The 16,681-nt window shown below is 53.0% G+C and overlaps 1 protein-coding gene across 1 annotated transcript in view; it reads left to right on the top strand.

Moving 5' to 3' along the window:
* Positions 1-780: 780 nt before the first annotated feature.
* The window catches only part of SPTBN2 (spectrin beta, non-erythrocytic 2), a 36,936-nt gene continuing 21,035 nt past the window's right edge, over positions 781-16,681 (top strand). Inside the window, 9 exon segments of the mRNA XM_032489928.1 lie at positions 781-1,029; positions 7,368-7,546; positions 12,129-12,280; positions 12,714-12,887; positions 13,682-13,773; positions 13,932-14,012; positions 14,318-14,433; positions 16,203-16,315; positions 16,428-16,615. Of these exon segments, the coding sequence (XP_032345819.1) occupies positions 7,390-7,546; positions 12,129-12,280; positions 12,714-12,887; positions 13,682-13,773; positions 13,932-14,012; positions 14,318-14,433; positions 16,203-16,315; positions 16,428-16,615 (1,073 nt within the window). The 5' untranslated portion in view covers positions 781-1,029; positions 7,368-7,389.

The following is a 16,681-nucleotide window of genomic DNA, read 5'->3' as shown; positions in this document are numbered from 1 at the left end:
GAAAAGAACTTCAAGGTCATCTTTTAGTGCAACCAATTCCCCAACCCTTCTCCCAACCCATTTTATAGACTAGGAAAACTGAGGCCAAGTAGGTGAGATGATACAACTAGTTTGGATTGCTCGTGAGGCATTTTTTTTAACCTTGAAAATGTCTTCAAGTAGGTTTAACACAAATGATTTCACCTTACCAGAATCGTACCTGGAAAGTACTTCAGTTACATATATATTTGTTTCAGTATGTATACCTTTTTGGAAAGGAGCAAAATCCTAAAATGCCGTTACCCATAAATAAATAAAACCTTAAACAAATAATTCACACAAAACCCATTCTTCATATTGTTCTTACTTGGCCATTTCAGGCATTTCCCTGGTAGAAACAGATCCACATCTTCAGGGGCAGTATAACCTAGTGGTTAAATTCAGACTGCTCTGTATAAAGCCCAATCTATTATTACTAGTTTATCTCTGAGCTTAGTTTCCTAGTGTGAGAGAACAGTACCTACCTCTGAGAGCTGGAATGGGGGTGGGGTGGGGTGGGGTCACATGAGATAATGCACTTTTGGCACCTACCTAGCACTCTATAACTTTACTATTTGAGCATAATTCTTTCTTCTCTTAAGCAGATAATTCCCCTTGGTTAATGACCTTAGACCTTAGACCACTCAGATGCTACTAAGCCAAGGAGAAACCCAGCTGTATCAGGCCTAGAAATGTCTGTCCCCACCCCCATTCCCTTTTAAGACAGTGAGTAGGCCGGAATTCTGGTTGATAAATGAGAGGAGCTGAGAAGGAGCTGAGAGGAGCTGCAGTGATGACTGTTCCGAGAATCTGATCTGCGAGGAGACGAATCTCCACATGTGCCATGGAGATGCTTTGGGAAGAAGAGCTGGCCTACCTGCCCGAAGGAGGACCAGACAGAGAAGGAATGGATGAAAGAAATGCTTAAAAGGAGATGGACTGACTGGAGGTGCCCAAGAGGAAAATCTGAAAAGGAAAACAGAGGCTGAATATTGGGAAACCTTCTAGGCGGTGAGTGCCATTAAAGGAAGGATTGCGTGTCCCGGGGATACAGATTTTGGGCGAAAAGCGGAGTAGGGACAAAGGTGGGGTACTCAAACTGCGGATGTATAGCCCCGCAAGCTGTGGGGGGTACCCAGACGGCCCAGGGGTGACCGGGGTCGGCGAGGACCAGAAGGCGGGGCTCTGGGGGCACTCACAGGGAAGGTGGGGGGTCGGGAGCCAGCGGAGGAGCCAACTCCGCATTCGCCCGGGGAAGGTCAGCGACCCCAGGCCAGGGAGCTGTGCGGAGACCCGAGAGGGGCCGCGGTTGCCATGGCGCCGGGCGGGGAGGGGGTGACTCGGGCCCCGCCCCGAGCCCCGCGGGGCCGCCGGTTCCAGATGGTCCCGGGCCTCCCGCGGGAGCCGGCGGCCTGCGGCAGGGGGAGGCTATTGTCCTCCTTCCGCGGCGCCGCAGTCCCGCCGCTCGCGCCCGCGCTCCGCCACGCGCCCCGCCGCCGCCGCCGGCCCCGCGCGCCCCCCGCGCCGCTCGCGCCCCGTGACAGCGCCCGCCCGCCGCCTGCTGTGCGCCCCGCCGCCGCCCGCAACCGCCCGTCGCGGCCGGGCTGCGGGCGCGGCGACGACCAGTGCGCCCCCGCCCGCCTCGCTCCCGCCTGCCCGGCCGGCGCTTCGCACCGAGGTAGGTGCCCGCGCCCTGGCCCGCTTTGTCCCGGCCGGCGGGGCGGCGCTCTTTGTGCAACCGCGTGCGGACGGCGGGGTCGGGGTCAGGGTCTCGGCTGGTCCAGGGATCCGGGGTAGGAAGATGCGGCGCCTGGCGCTCGCTCCTGCCGGTTCCCGGGGACAGGATGGAGAGTCAAGTGCCAGCTACCCAGGTACCCGTGTGCGGGCGGAAGGGGGTCGAGGCTTGCGGGACACGGGCCTTTCCGGAGCCCAGAGAAGAGTCTGGAAGAGTTGGGGCCGACAAACGTGTTAAGGGATCGGGTCGCTGGGCTCGGAGCGTGTCTGACAGCGCCAGCTGTTCGCGTCGCGGAGGCGGACTGGCCGGCGCCGGTCCAGGTGCTGCGGCCGCTCTCGGCGGTCTCTGCGAGCTCCCCGCTCCCTCTCAGGACCTGCCTGGGGCTTCCTCTGAAGCCGGGTGGGCTTCTTCTCATCGCCTCTTCAGTAGCTAGTTCCATGCTCTCCTTTATGTGTGTGTGTGTGAGGGGGACACGGTTGGCTATGGTGACCGGAATACTGGCAGAGGGAAAAGGCAGAATGAAGCCCTTGCGGGTGGTAGGGAAAAGGCGAGGTAAGGTGCCCCGGTGGCCGAGATATGCAGAGGGCTTGGAGTCCGCCGGCACAAGAACCAGCGGGCAAGGCCTCCTCCTGGGGTGTTCCAACTCCAGCACCACAGCCGGCATTTACCATCCACTCTGGCTCGGAACGACTTTACCCCATTAACCCCATGGCATTGCATGCTTGTCTGAGCTGCAGGCTTGCCCCTGTCCTAACCTGCTACATGCTGTCTCCGTAGGTTGTTTCTCAGCTGCCCTCCTCCCCTCCGCCAGCAGCCACAATTCCAGCACTGGAGAGGCACGGGCAGGGTATCCACAAACCGGTTTTCCTTGAAGGTTAAGGGGGCAGAGTGAATTCCAAATATGTGTCTTAGCTCGAGGTGCTGGGCATCCTCCTGACATATTCAGAAGAGGCAAAGATTAGGGGGGAAAGGGTTAATAGGGATCTTAGATTTGTCCCTTAGAGAAACTGATGTAACCCATTGGGTACAGGCTTGGAGGAGGGGCATAGCAAAGGAATGAAAATTAGTCTGAATAATCCTTCCCTGAGCAGAGGATTCTAAGGGAGAAGATCAAACAAAAATTCAGTCCCACTCTTCAGCCCAGTTCCTAAGTTCGTTGGAGGAGAGTTCCTGGTACTTATTAGGAACACAGCCTTGAGGGGAACAGTTAGGGTTTTGTTTCTCTGTTTTCTGTTTGCCTTGAGTGCATCTTTCCTATGTTGTCTTAGGAACCCTGAGTTTGTTTGTGATTTCTCCTTTTATGTCTCTGCTGGTGCACTCATACTTTGAGTCAAATAAAATTTTTACTTTCCCAAAGTCCCATTTTCTTCTCATCTGTTATTCATCCTGCTGTCATTTGTTGAACTCTGCTTCCCAGTAGCGTCTCTAGTCATATCGTCATCCTTCTGTACATCTGTAATTCGCCTGTGTCCGGCCATCAGCTCTGTTTGTCTCATTAGATCTAGAGTTCACTCCATCTTCATTTCCCGCTCTCATTGCCTGAGGCTTCTGGCTCTTTGTGGGCCTTGGGGTTTCCGAGGGGAAATGGTATTTGAGTTTAGCCTGGGATAGAGCCTAAACAGACCCAGAAGTTAACCTCAGGTTGCACTCACCCCTGAAACTTTGTGTCTTCTCGGTCCTCATAGCTTCCCTAACTAATTCTAACTGCTTCTCATCTTTGGACAGCAGTGGTCCTCAAAGTGTGGTCTCCAGGCCAATAGCTTTAGTGTCATCTGGGAATAGTTTAGAAATGCAATTCCCAGTTCCTACTTTGGATCTCCTGAATCAGAACCCCGGGGCCGGGGATGGGGGCACAGTGCAGAGCCCAGGATTCACGGAAGTTTGAGAATCCCTAATCCTGAACTATAGAACTCAACCCTGAGAGTACTCCAGATGAGGAGCAGAGGGTCTTCTCCGATCCCATTTTCATTCTTTCCTTGTGTTTTTCTCCAGCCCTAAACATACACTGATTTGATGGCCAAAAAAAAAAAAAAAAAAAAAGAAGAAGAAGAAGAAGAAAAAGAAGTAGAATCTTGGCCCTTTCATTTAATATCTCTTTATTGAATACCTATTGTACTGGGAAAACAGAAACATGAGCAAGACATAGCCCTTGTCCTCAATGGATTTAACGTAGAGCAGGCAGAGAAACACATAAACAACTAACTGTAATACAATGTGATAAGTGCAGTAATAGCTGCATGCTGAAATGCTGCGGGAGCACAGAGGAGGGAATGACCAACTCTCTCCGAGGGAGGTAAAGAATTAATCAGGAGGAGGATGTGGTGAGAGGAGGAATTAGGTACAAGATGGGTTCTAGCCTCGGGGATAGGATTTCTAGCTTTACATGCCAGCTAAACGGAGGAAAGGGGGAGGAGGGGCAGCTGCCCTCGCAGATCGGCACAGGCTGAGGAGACTTTGCATCCAGCAGTGCTTGGATCTAGCAGGACCCCAAGTTTGTAGCTGGCAGGAGTTGGCTTTCTTGTAGCGCGAACAATGTAAGCTACTTGGGCCTGGCCTCCAGGTCAGTGGCTAAGAATAAGGCATTGGTGAAACTGTAATCTGGATTAGCTGCTATACAGCCCTATTTCCAGAGTTCAGGAATCCATGGAGAAGAATAAGGTTGATGATTCTCCAGGACAGAGAGAGACAGGGAGTCATGGGAGTGAGAAGGAAATGAGTATGGAGACCCAGATCATAGTGAGGAATGATATATCAGTGAAAAGAAACCAGAGAAGTATCTATGTAACAAAACTCAGAAAACTACAGGGCTCTGGAGATGGTAGCAGGGAACAGAGGACACAGCATATTGTCCAAAGGCCATGGGGTTGCAGAGCCCCAGTGCTTGAAAACTAAACTCAGAGGCCCTCAGAACCACTGTGCTGAATGACACCAGAAAGCATCATTCAACTATGGGAATAAACTCCTTGGAGCCCCAACATGGTGGCCCTGTGGGGATCTGTGATCCCGGGACAGCAGCGCCATCTTGGCTCCATATCTGTATGATGGTAATTCAGGACACATGTGTGTATATTTCAAATTTGACTTGGCCAAAGAACCATTTAGATGGCTGAATTTTTATTTGGGAGAAGGGGAGTTTCCAGCTTAATATTTTCTCCCCCAAAGTGTAGGATTCCATGGAGAGGCTTTAATACCCAGACTTCACTGGGATGTCTGGGTCCCCTGCCTAGGTCCCAACAGAACCCCTCGGAGGACTAAGTGGGATCACCCAAAAGCAGCCAAAGCAGTACATGTTTAGGTTCTGTGCAGCTTACAAGGGTCCTGAGGACACACAGTAGTTTGGAGATGGGGTCAGACAGTCTCCTTCTTTAAGTTTCTGCTCTTTGTGAAGTACAAAGATATTAAGCAGGGTTTAAAAACCTCAGAGGCCTTTAGTGGCCAAGCAGGTAGCAAAAATGTGTGACATGGCTGGGAAGGAGACAACAGAGAATGGTGGGGCATGTAGAGAAATGGAAAGCACAGGCCCACCTAAAAGAATCCCAAATAAATTCCTTTAAAAACAGCTTATTGGCCATACCCCTTGCGGCTGGCTTTAGTAGGTTTGTGACTCCTGATAAAAGGCAAAGAGGTCATGGAATAGAAGATGGGAGGGCGGGCATTGTACATAGCGGGTTTCGTGGGATGGTCCATGCAAGGAGAATGGGAGTGCTGGAAACATCCATCCCAGAGCTAAGTGTGCTCATGGCTGCTGGGGAGGAAGCCCTAAGATGAAGGACCCAGAGAAGTAGAATTAGAACTGGTCCTGGGGCTTGGACTGCTTCCCTGTCCAGCGGCTGAGAGTATTAGTTGACTCTAGTTCAGGTCACACCTTGCCCACAGCACTCTTTGCTCAGGGTGACTCTGCCCTATAATTTATTTTTATATAAATATTTACAGAGCAGATTCTTTGAATCTGCTGAGGATTAGGGGAAATGATGGATTTTAAACAAGAAAGTAGTCCTCAACTTAGTGGAAGTTAAGCTCTCTCTCCTATTATGAGGAATGAAAAGCCCAAATCTAGGAACCTTAGACCTTAACTCCCTTGCACCTCATTACTGCTACTCCTGGGGAAATCCTTGTGTGTATTTTCTCTTTGGGAGAAAGGGGAGTGGCAAACAGTCTTTGCCTTCACTTGGGTCAAGTTCAACTTCATGGAACCAGTTAATGACAGAAGCGAGGTTCTACCCTGTGCTCCCATGGGAACACACCTCCCTAACCACCCACATCTCATTGCCCAGTCTGTCTTCCTTCCAGAATCAGAGTTAACCATACCTCCTTTCCAGAACCAGAGACTGCCAGGGTCATAGCCGCAACCCTAGGAAGTAGTGCTAACAATTAAAATGTCTTTGTATCTGAGAGGTACTAGGAAAATGAGAAATGCAGAATTTGGGGTTCAGTTACATACCCAGCTCCCTCCATTCCCTTGAGTGGCTGCTAAATTACTCAAGAAATTTGGACAGTAGGGTTTAAAAAAAAAATCCCTAGAAGCTAATCTGAAGCTCGTTTGTTAATTTTGAGAAGGACAGGGCTTGTTTGTGAAACATAAGGTCATAAGTAGTGCTGGCAAACAAATATGGTCCCAGTTTCCCCAGCCTGGGCTCTGGAAGGGAGTAATGGATGCTGATTTCTCCCAGGGAGCTCTAAGGGGCTCCAGGAAGTTCAAGGAACACATAAATGTGTTTAAGAGCTTGTTCCCCAGAGTCAGAAAGAACCTCGCTTCAAAACCCAGCCCTGCTCCTTCCAGCTGCCTTCCAGTGACCTTGAACCATAATTTAACCTTCACAGAGCAACTTCTTCATCTATGAAGTGGAGACGATCAAGGACCCTTGCCCCTCAGAGGGTTGCAGTGAGGTGATGCATGTAAATGACGAGGACACATCACAGCCAACATTTGTTGAACACCTATTAAGTACTTCCTGTCACAAAGAAACAAAAAGGGAAGAGAATCATCGTACTGTGTCCTCCTTTGAACCCCTGAGCTCTTCATCCATACCTACTAACACCACATCAGTCATTCTGGTGTATCATAGGTGCTTCTTGGCTTGAGGGCAGGGTCTGTGTCTTTTCATCTCTAGTTGCTGATGGGGTATCGGACGGAGGCCATCTTGTGTGGAGGAGGAGCTCAGAACAGTGTGTGGAACCAGGAAAGGAAGAACTCTGGTTTATACTCACTGTCACCCAAGGGACCCCACACCTTCCTGCATTGCCCTGGTTCACACACTGCTGTCCTGAGCCACACTGATGGCCATGCCACCTTCAGCCCCCTGCCCCCAGTCCCTCTCTGGCCTGAGGCTCTGGAGCCCTTCCTCTCCTCTGTGTCGCTCTGAGCCACTGCTGCCTTCCTGCCTCACTCCATGTGCCTCTGTTGTGTTGTTGTTTCTCTGCTTCCCCACCATGGCTTCCCCTCTCCCACTGGGGGCTGACTCCTGTTAGTCAAAACAAAAACAAAAACAAAACACAACCTTTGGCCATCCAGGGAGTGGAGCGGATCATCTAGGGCAGGAGGAGAGAAGGTCATGGTGAGTGGTGGGCTCAGTGGCCCCGAGATGCCCCTCACCAGCCTTATTCCCTCTTGCAGGAGCAGGAGGCCACCCACCACCATGAGCAGCACCCTGTCGCCCACAGACTTTGACAGCTTGGAAATCCAGGGCCAGTACAGCGACATCAATAACCGCTGGGACCTGCCTGACTCAGACTGGGACAATGACAGCAGCTCGGCCCGCCTCTTTGAGAGGTCTCGAATCAAGGCCCTGGCAGGTGAGGTCAGGGGAGGGCCAGGGGAAATGCTGAGGATGCTGGGGAGAGAAGCTTGTGGTGAAGAGTCCTTTACCTTCAGGGGAAGACTGACTTTGTTTCTAAGCTGCTGCACTAGAGTGGGAAATCCAGATCACCCTACCTCCCTTCTGGTCCCTGCCCGCAATCCAGAATGTGCCCCAGCTTCCCTCCTCCAAGCACAGAGAAGCTGTGCTGACCCTGGGACTCCTGTTTCCCCTGCACTCAGCTGACTTCCTGGCCTCTGTCCCTGAGTCACGTTCCTTCATTCTTTTGCACTTAGTCTTGCCATTCTGTTTCCACCCATCTCTCCCTTACCTTTCATCCTCCTGTGTCTTCCTTGATTTCTACTGTCATCTCTCACACCTGTTTCTCCCTCCCAGTCCATTATCCTCCACGCTCCCTCCCCACCTGTTCCTTCCACCTGCTGCCTGTTCCTTCCAGTATTTCATCTACCTGTTCCCTGAAGCAGGTTCCCTCCGCCCGTCGCTGGTTTCTGCAGCCACCCATTCTCCCGCGATGCTCTCCACCTACTCAGCCCCTGCCCTCCCCATGGGCTGGGATCTCCCCTTCAGCTCCACCAAGCACAAGCAAACCCGTTCGACGGGCCTCCCTTCGTTCTGGGGAGGAGTTGTCATGGCAACAAGAGTGTGGCTGCCACCTGACACCACCAGCGGCTGGCGTGGGGCTGAGTCACCCACACACCCCAAGGCCACCCACCCTGTTTGATTTCCCTTCTCCATGCCATCCTCGTCTTTCTCACTGACCTGCTGGCCTCCCAGCCCCGTGCAGGGGGAGAGGCCACACCTACTCCCTCCTGAGAGGTAGTGCTCCCAGCTTGCGTGGGGTGGCCTCCTGGAAGAAGGGAGACTCTGAGGGGTGTGATCCCCAAACTTGGCTGAACTTTTCACAGGCTCACCCAAGGATGTTTTCACAAATACAGGTTTTTAAACCCCTTTCTGGACACATTGAATTAGAATCTTTGGATATATGGTCCAGAAATCAGGATTTTTAAGTTCTCCGGGTAATTCTGTTCAGCCAGCCCAACACCAGACTGAGGACCCCCACATGGTGGCCGTTGCTTCTGGGGACCCATTATCATTTTCTCCTTGGGTTCCCTGTCCTGGCTAGGTCTACAGGCTAGCTTGTGAAATACTCATATCACTGCTTCTATGGCTATGAGAAGACGGAAGACATGGGTTAGGGAGAATGTCACCTCTTTGGGGGAAAGTTTCCCTGGTACCCTGATTTTGGATAAAAGTAGCTTCTAGAATGGTCATGATGTCTGTGTGCGCACGACACGTGATACCCAGGACTGTGTGATGTCTGTGCACGTGACACATGCTGTCAGTAGGTGTTCATCTCCACCACTAAACTGGGATCTCCTGAGGAGGCATGGCTGGATGGGCTTTGGCTAGCGCTGCACCTCCCACCAGTAGGTGCCAAATAAATACTGAATGAAGGAAGATGGGAGAGGGGCAAGAGTCGGCTGTCTAAGTGACAAGAGCTGAACCCAAAGAGAGACAGGAAGGGAATCAGGTAGATGTGCCTGGCAGTGGGTGTCCTGGGGGCCTGGCATGGCCTGGCTGAGGAGGACATGGTGGGCCCCATGGCAGGGAAGGAGCTGGAACTGGAGGTAGTGATGGCAAACAAATGAGGAAGGTAACAACACCTATTTCACAGACAAGGGAGGGTAAGCAAACTCCTAGCACAGTGCCTGGCTGGTACTGAGCTGGCTTCACCCCTTCGAGGATTTCCCTCTCCTCTCCGAGTTGAGATCAAAGTCCATGTCCTGAAGGGGGACCTCCCAGAGTCACAGGGAGGGGGCATCCTCATCACACCTTCAGGAGGCAGGACTTTGCTTCGGGGCCCCTCTCTCGGGGTCTTCTGTACTCTTGGGCAACTCGGGGCCTGACCGGCAGGTCTCTAAGGCGCTGGCGGTTCCCTCCTCCGCCCCGCGGGGCCTGGCCCTGCCCCAGCCGGCCAGCTCCGCCCCCCACCCCTCCCCCGTCACTGTCCGACCTGTTTGTCTGGAGCTGCCTCCGTCTCCTCTCGCCGCAGCCAGGTGTGCCCTGCCGACGGGTCGAGGAGCTCAGGGGCTCAGACATCACGTAACTCCTTTTCTCCCTCCTCGAAACTTCCACCAACCTTGAACCACACCCCGTGCCACCCGGGACCCCAGGCTCTCGGGACCCCAGGCTCTCGGGAGAGCGGATCCTTGGCGCCTGCCCCGGCGCGGGCAGAGCATGGACTCTGGGCCCCGGGCGTGTGAGAGGCAGCAGCACCATGAATGGGAACGGAGTGAGCAGGCTGCACGGGCACGGCCTGAACGGGGCCGGCGAGTTTTACTATGAGGCTGTGGAAGGGTCTCAGAACCCCGGGGGCCTCCTGCTCTCGCCGGCCGCCTTCATCAACCCTGCTCAGTACGCCAGCGTGCTGGAAGGACGCTTCAAGCAGCTCCAAGGTGGGCTCCGGCCGGCGGGCGGGCGGGCGAGGGGAGCCGCGCGGGCGGGGCGCCCCGCGGAGAGAGGGGCCGGGGGCCGGGGGCCGGGGCGTGGGAGAGGAGCGGAGCCAAGAACACCGGCGAGCAACTTCTGTGACTCACACGCTTGTGTTGGGGGACTGTGTGCTGGGGAAATAATTACAAGTGGCCGGAAAATGCGTAGATGCCGACAAAGAGGCTTGGACCCCCTGGAGGGGCCGTGGGAGCGGGCGCGGGCGGGACGGCGGCGGAGGCAGGCGAGGAGCGCGGAGGCGGCGGCGAGGCGGGGAGGGAGGGAGGCCCTGGGCGCAGCCTCGCCGAGGCCGCTCACTTTCGGGGGTTTGGGAGGAAGCGCCTGCTGGGGTAGTTGCGGGGGAGGGGGGCAGTGCGCCAGCAGGCAGGGACCTCGGGCTTGTTTGTGCCGCCCTGGGTTTCCGGGTGGGTGTCTAGTGTGTGAGGAGGCTGTGTGTGGAAAGCAGGGAGTGTGGCAAAGGGAGTTGGTGCAGACAGGCTCAGGTATATGTCTGAGCAGGCTGTGTTCACCCGGGCACCCATACTTGGGTAGATTCCTGGGAGTCGCTGTGTTTGTGTGTCTGTGGATGTGGTGATGCCTTGTCAGGTTACACTTTGTCCCCAGCGCTTAGCTTTGCACGTTTTTCTCCTAGCTGCCGCTGTCCCCACGTCTTCCCCTTTTATGCAACCTGTGTGCCAAAATGGCCTCACCCCTGTGTGCCTGGCATCAGGACGGTCACCATCGAGCCAATAGTGGCCAATGATCCGGGCAGTCCCGGGTTCAGGCAGGGACCTGTGGACCCTGAAAGAATGCCCCCAGAGCATCAGGCCATCCAAGCAGTTGTTAGGACTCCGAGGTTGGCCCAGGTACAGGGGTTGGAGGTAAGAAAGACAGGAATAGACATGGGTGTGTCACTATGTTTTATGGGTGAGGTGTGTAGGAATGTGAGATTAAGGGGTGAGTCTTTTCAGCTTCTGAGATACTGGTGCTGAGAAGGACACACAAGTGACTCTTCAGGCCCAGGCCACTTGGATTGGGTCCTTGCCCTGGGCTTCTCTCGGGGGAACTGGCAGAAATCTTAGTGGCTGGAGCAGCTTCCAATGGCCTGAGCCTCTTCCCTCACTTTGTCATTGATAATATTTTTAATTTTTATTTTTTGGCGAAACTTAACAGCATTCTCTCATCAGCAGCTCCCCCTGTGGACCAGGCAGTCAGGCATCTTCCTTTTTTTTTTTTTTTTTTGAGACTGGCACTGAACTCTGCCTGGCTTTCCCCGGCCCCCAACCCGTGTTTTCTGGGCTCACTGTTTTCCCTGTTCCCAACTTTCCCTCTTAGCATTGGAATGTTCGTGTCCTGGGACAGGATCCCTTTGCACCCAGTTGAATGAACCCAGCCCAGAAGGAGAGAGGCCTGTCTTTTCTTTAAATTATGCCAGGAAAGCAAGGTGACTCAGGAGGCCTGCAGCCTCTATAATGCCACATCCTCCTAATGACCACCTGGAAGAGCCGCTGCTGTAATTTAAGTCCACACCCTCTCTTTTGTCCACCATCAAAAGGGAAGAGCCGTACCTCCTGCTGGACCTACCTGAGCAACTCTTGCTCTTTCCTTCCAGTTAGATCTTACCTGTATTACAGCAACTCATCAAGGAGCCATTTTGTGCCAGGCATCTTACACACACTTAATCAACACCATGATCTGTTGAAGGAGAAAGTAATATACCCATTTTGCAGATGAGGAAAGTGAGGCCCTGGTGGATGAACAACTATGTCTCACCACTGTTACATGACAGAACCCTGATCCCAGGTCCCAGACCTTCCCTGCATGTCCCATGCTTCTCGTTTCTTCCATCCTTTCTTCTTAAAGCCTGTTCTCTGTCTCTCATTTTTGTTCTTTACCTTGCTTTTGAGCTCACACCAATTTATTTCCCAGCATTTTAAGTTGTAGGTTTTCCTCTCAGCCATCTTCCTTCCCTTCCCCTTCCCAGACTTCACTTCCCCAGCCCCACCAACTGGGGTTTAGAAGCAGGTGCACTGTCCTTGAAGGGCAGAAATGACCCCCTATTGCCACCACAGATGAGCGAGAAGCTGTGCAGAAGAAAACCTTCACCAAGTGGGTGAACTCGCACCTGGCCCGGGTGACGTGCCGAGTGGGAGACCTGTACAGTGACCTGCGGGATGGACGTAACCTCCTGAGGCTCCTGGAGGTGCTCTCGGGAGAGACACTGGTGAGCAGTGGTCACGAGGGAGGAGGGGGCCTGAGAGACAGTGGTCAAGGGGACGAACTGTGGGAGTCACCTTTAGCGAGAAGAGTGACACCACAGAGCGGAAAATGGTGGCTGCCCTCTGCTCAGAGGATGGTTGCATTTGGAGAGGCTTTGCTGAATGGATTAAGTAGGAGCATTGCTTCATGGAGACAGAAACAGTGGCCCCATTGAAAACCTTTCTTTTCCCACCTTCTCTGGGTGCAATTAATTCCCTTGGGAATCTTAATCTGCCCCAAGCCTCATCTGCAACCTCAGCTTTAGCTCCCTGGGGTGGTCCCTGTGTTCCTGAGGGAGGTCATGGGGAAGGTGTGGGAAGCAGGGCCCCAGGGAAGCCAGGAGGGAAGGAGGAGGAGGCCCGAGGTCCCATGCCTTTGGGTCCCCTGTCCCTTGACAGCCGAAGCCCACAAAGGGCCGTATGCGGATCCACTGCCTGGAGAACGTGGACAAGGCGCTGCAGTTCCTGAAGGAGCAAAAAGTGCACTTGGAAAACATGGGTTCCCACGACATCGTGGACGGGAACCACCGCCTGACCCTCGGGCTGGTCTGGACCATCATCCTTCGATTCCAGGTACCCCGCACAGTGTTCCTTGGAGTGTGCTCTGCACACCAGAGCTGCCGCCCTAGTGGTCGCTGCAAACGTGGAGGGCCTGGAACCTCATACACCAGAGCAGGGCACTCTTCTCACTAGACAGCATGGGGGCCAACGTGGGTGTTGTCAAACTTCTGTGGCAAATTCCCTGTGGCCTGGTCTGTACCAGTCACGTGATGTAGGACCACATGTTGGTGCACGAGGGACTGGAAATTTTACAGAATGCTCCTTCACCATGGAGGGTTTTAGAATTGCATTTGGGGTCTGGTCACTGGCCCACTCCTCTCTCTCAAACCCTGCTTACCTCTCTCAAAAGAATAGCCACCCTCCTCTTTCTTATGCTCTGAGCATAGCCAGTCTGATATCTTAACGCCACCACAACCTTCCTGATTGCCCTGCTCACTCCCTGGGTGTAACCTCCTTTGCTCCTTCCAGCCCTAAGCAGAGCTCCCTCAGCTTCACCTTGGAAACCAGCTCTCAGAAACTGTTCACTTCTCCACCTGCAGTTTCCCACCCACTGCAGGAGCCAGCATCCTTCGCCTCGGGGCACTTCCACTCTTCTGAATTCCCACCCCATTCTGCTGCCTCACATCCCTTTAACCTGAAGTTTTGTGGTCACTAGCCCAGAAGGAAAGGTCCCCAGGCTCTGTCCTTGGGCCCTTATTCTAGGAGTCTAAAGAGAAGTTTCCTGCCATGTATCTCTGAGCATCTCTGGTAACTCCAGAAGCCCCTGTTCAGGGAGTGAGGGCTTTCCATCCTTCCTTCCTTCTTAGATCCAAGACATAAGTGTGGAAACAGAAGACAACAAGGAGAAGAAGTCAGCCAAGGATGCCCTGCTGCTCTGGTGTCAGATGAAGACCGCCGGGTAAGGCTGCCCAGGGAGCATAGCCTTGGAGGGTTGGATGCACTGAGGCTGTGCGGTAAAGGAAGGATGGGCATCAGGAACTGCCAGCTGGGGAATCTGTCCTCGAGGCCCAGACCGAGGTGGCCCTGCTCACTGTTTTCCCCGGTCTCGGCTTATAGGTACCCCAATGTCAATGTGCACAACTTCACCACCAGCTGGAGAGATGGACTGGCCTTCAATGCCATCGTGCATAAACACCGGTGAGAAGACGGGGCTTGCGAGCCTGTCTGAGCTGCTGGATGGGCTGATGACCCAGGGGCCCACCCACACGTAGACAAAGCAGGGAGATGAACTGAGCTACACGCAGTTACAAGGAATGAACGTTCAGAGGAGAGCCAGGATGTGGGGGTGCCTTCTGCACCGAGGGCTTGTGATGGAAGCTAGGGGGCTGGGAGCAGCAGGTGTGGGGAGTTGGGGAATTAGGGATAAAGATAGGGGTGGCTTAGCTCTTCCTCTTTAGGATCTCGTGTCCTCTTGATACTGTCTGTATTTCCTCCCTACCCAGGCCAGACCTGCTGGATTTTGAGTCCCTGAAGAAGTGTAATGCACACTACAATCTGCAGAACGCTTTCAATCTAGCTGAGAAGGAGCTGGGACTTACAAAGCTGCTGGATCCTGAAGGTGGGGCGAGATTTGTAAAAAGAGAGGCTGTAGGGTAGAGACAGACTGTAGATGAGTGGGTGCTAGGGGCTGAGGGCGGGAAGAAGGGGAAGAAACTGCTGATGGTTATGGGGTTTCTTCGGGGGTGCTGAAAATGTTCTGGAATTAGATTATGGTGACTGTTGCACAATCTTGTGAAAATACTAAAAACCACTGACGAGCATACTTAAAAAGGGCGAATTTTGTAGCATGAAAATTGTATCTCATAGGAAGAAAGGCAGTCCTGTAGCAGAAAAGAGCCCTGGGGTATGGTTCCTCTACGGAGCAGCTCTGGGACATACAGCCAGTTTCCTCATCTCTCAAATGAGATGATTGATCTACATTGTCTCTGAGGGCCCTTCTTATTCCAAAATTCTGTGATTCTAAATTAGGCTACATGATCTTGAGGTCTCACCGAGCACTGGCCTTATGGCCAGCTGACCCTGCTGGTTGGCCCCTGTGGTTCTGACCTAACACTGATGAGACTGGTAACTGTCACTGGGCTCTTGTTCTGTACCTGGCACTGCACTTGACATGCTCTAATTAATTTAATTCTCACAACACCCCCTGGAAATCAGTATCATTATTATGCTCTGTTTATGGAAGAGAAGCCAGGGGTCTATAACGATTAAGTGACTTCCACAAGGTCATTCAGTGGGTGGGGTTGAGATTCAAATTCAGGCAGCCTGGCTGCAGAGCCTGTTTCTGCAGCCACCGCTCAGGGAGAACAGAGAACAGTCAGGGTGCAGCCAGAAAAGGGAAGGACAGAAGGGCCGAGTGACTTCCTTGCTGGAAAGGCTCCTTTGGAAGCCCCCTGGGCAGATTTGAGTCTTGGTTATTCTCTCGCTTTTTGCTGTCCCACCAGTAGACCCATTTCCCGTGCCCTTTTAGTCCAGAAAGACAAGCATCAGCTACCTAGAGATGGCAGTAGGCCAAATACAAGGTCCTTTGGAGAGATTTGAGAAGCACAGCTATGATAAGGAAACATTTAAGTAAAGCTAAGTAACCTGTACCTCTCTGAGATTATTTCCATGGCTCCTGCCTGCCTGTGGGTTGTCAGAGGGGGTCAGGAGGGCTTCTGGTCTCATAGTCTTCCCTTTAGGTAGGATACAATCTGGCCTAATTAAGAGAACCCAGGGACTGCAAGTCATAGTCAGCCTTGGTGTCCTTGTGGTAGAAGTTAATTTGGCTTGAAAGACACTCACCTCCTGGGCCCACAGCTGAACTTTGGGACTGAAGTCAGAAATAGACATGACCGTGCCCTAAGGTGGTCCTAAAAACTGGCCTCTGTCCCTGCTGCCATGGCTTCCTGGGCCCATCCCTCCAAACATTCTGGGTTCAGGAGGCCTCATTCATTCCTTCTGTCTTAATGCCCCTAAGTTGGATGACTTCGTGGACATCTTTCCAGCCTATAAGTCCATCCCCAAATGAGAATGCTGTTTCCTTTCTTGTCTCTCTTCCTCCAAACAACTAGTTTTGGTCTTTATTAGAAACATTGGGTAAAAGCCTCCTTGGGCTTCTGGGTTTTTTATTCTGCTTATTTCTAGGAGGAAAAAAAAAAAGGCTTAGCTTTTCATACCCTTTTAGTCCAAACAGTTTGTCATTTTGCTCTGAAGGGAGCTGGAAAGATGTCTGTCAGCTTTGGAGGGCTGGGAGGGCCATGGGGTTGGGGTAAGTGATTCAAGTTGGGGGTGTACTTCTGGGAGGCCGGTTTCTCATCTCTGCCTGACCTGGATGGCCCTTTTTCTCAGATGTGAATGTGGACCAACCAGATGAAAAGTCAATTATTACCTATGTGGCTACTTACTACCACTATTTCTCCAAGATGAAGGCCCTAGCCGTGGAAGGCAAAAGGATTGGCAAGGTACTGTCCATCACAGGGGCCTGGCCTAGGCGTCTTACTCCCCGAAAGCAAGAGCAGGGGAGGACTGGGTCAAGGAGCCCATGAGCGGGAAGCCCACATCACTGTCCCACAGGTGCTGGACCACGCCATGGAGGCAGAACGCCTGGTGGAGAAGTATGAGTCCTTGGCCTCAGAGCTGCTGCAGTGGATCGAGCAAACGATTGTGACCCTCAATGACCGGCAGCTGGCCAACTCCCTGAGTGGGGTCCAGAACCAGCTACAGTCCTTCAATTCCTACCGCACTGTGGAGAAGCCACCCAAGTAGGTGTCCCTGGGCCACACCCCATCATATCCCATCCGCCCTGAGCTGTGCTCACACACGAGGAA

Source organism: Camelus ferus, chromosome 10 (assembly GCF_009834535.1).
Source record: "Camelus ferus isolate YT-003-E chromosome 10, BCGSAC_Cfer_1.0, whole genome shotgun sequence".
In the NCBI taxonomy this organism is placed as follows: domain Eukaryota; kingdom Metazoa; phylum Chordata; class Mammalia; order Artiodactyla; family Camelidae; genus Camelus; species Camelus ferus.
Note: the sequence above shows the minus strand (reverse complement) of the source record. Positions and strands in the feature narration are given on the sequence as shown.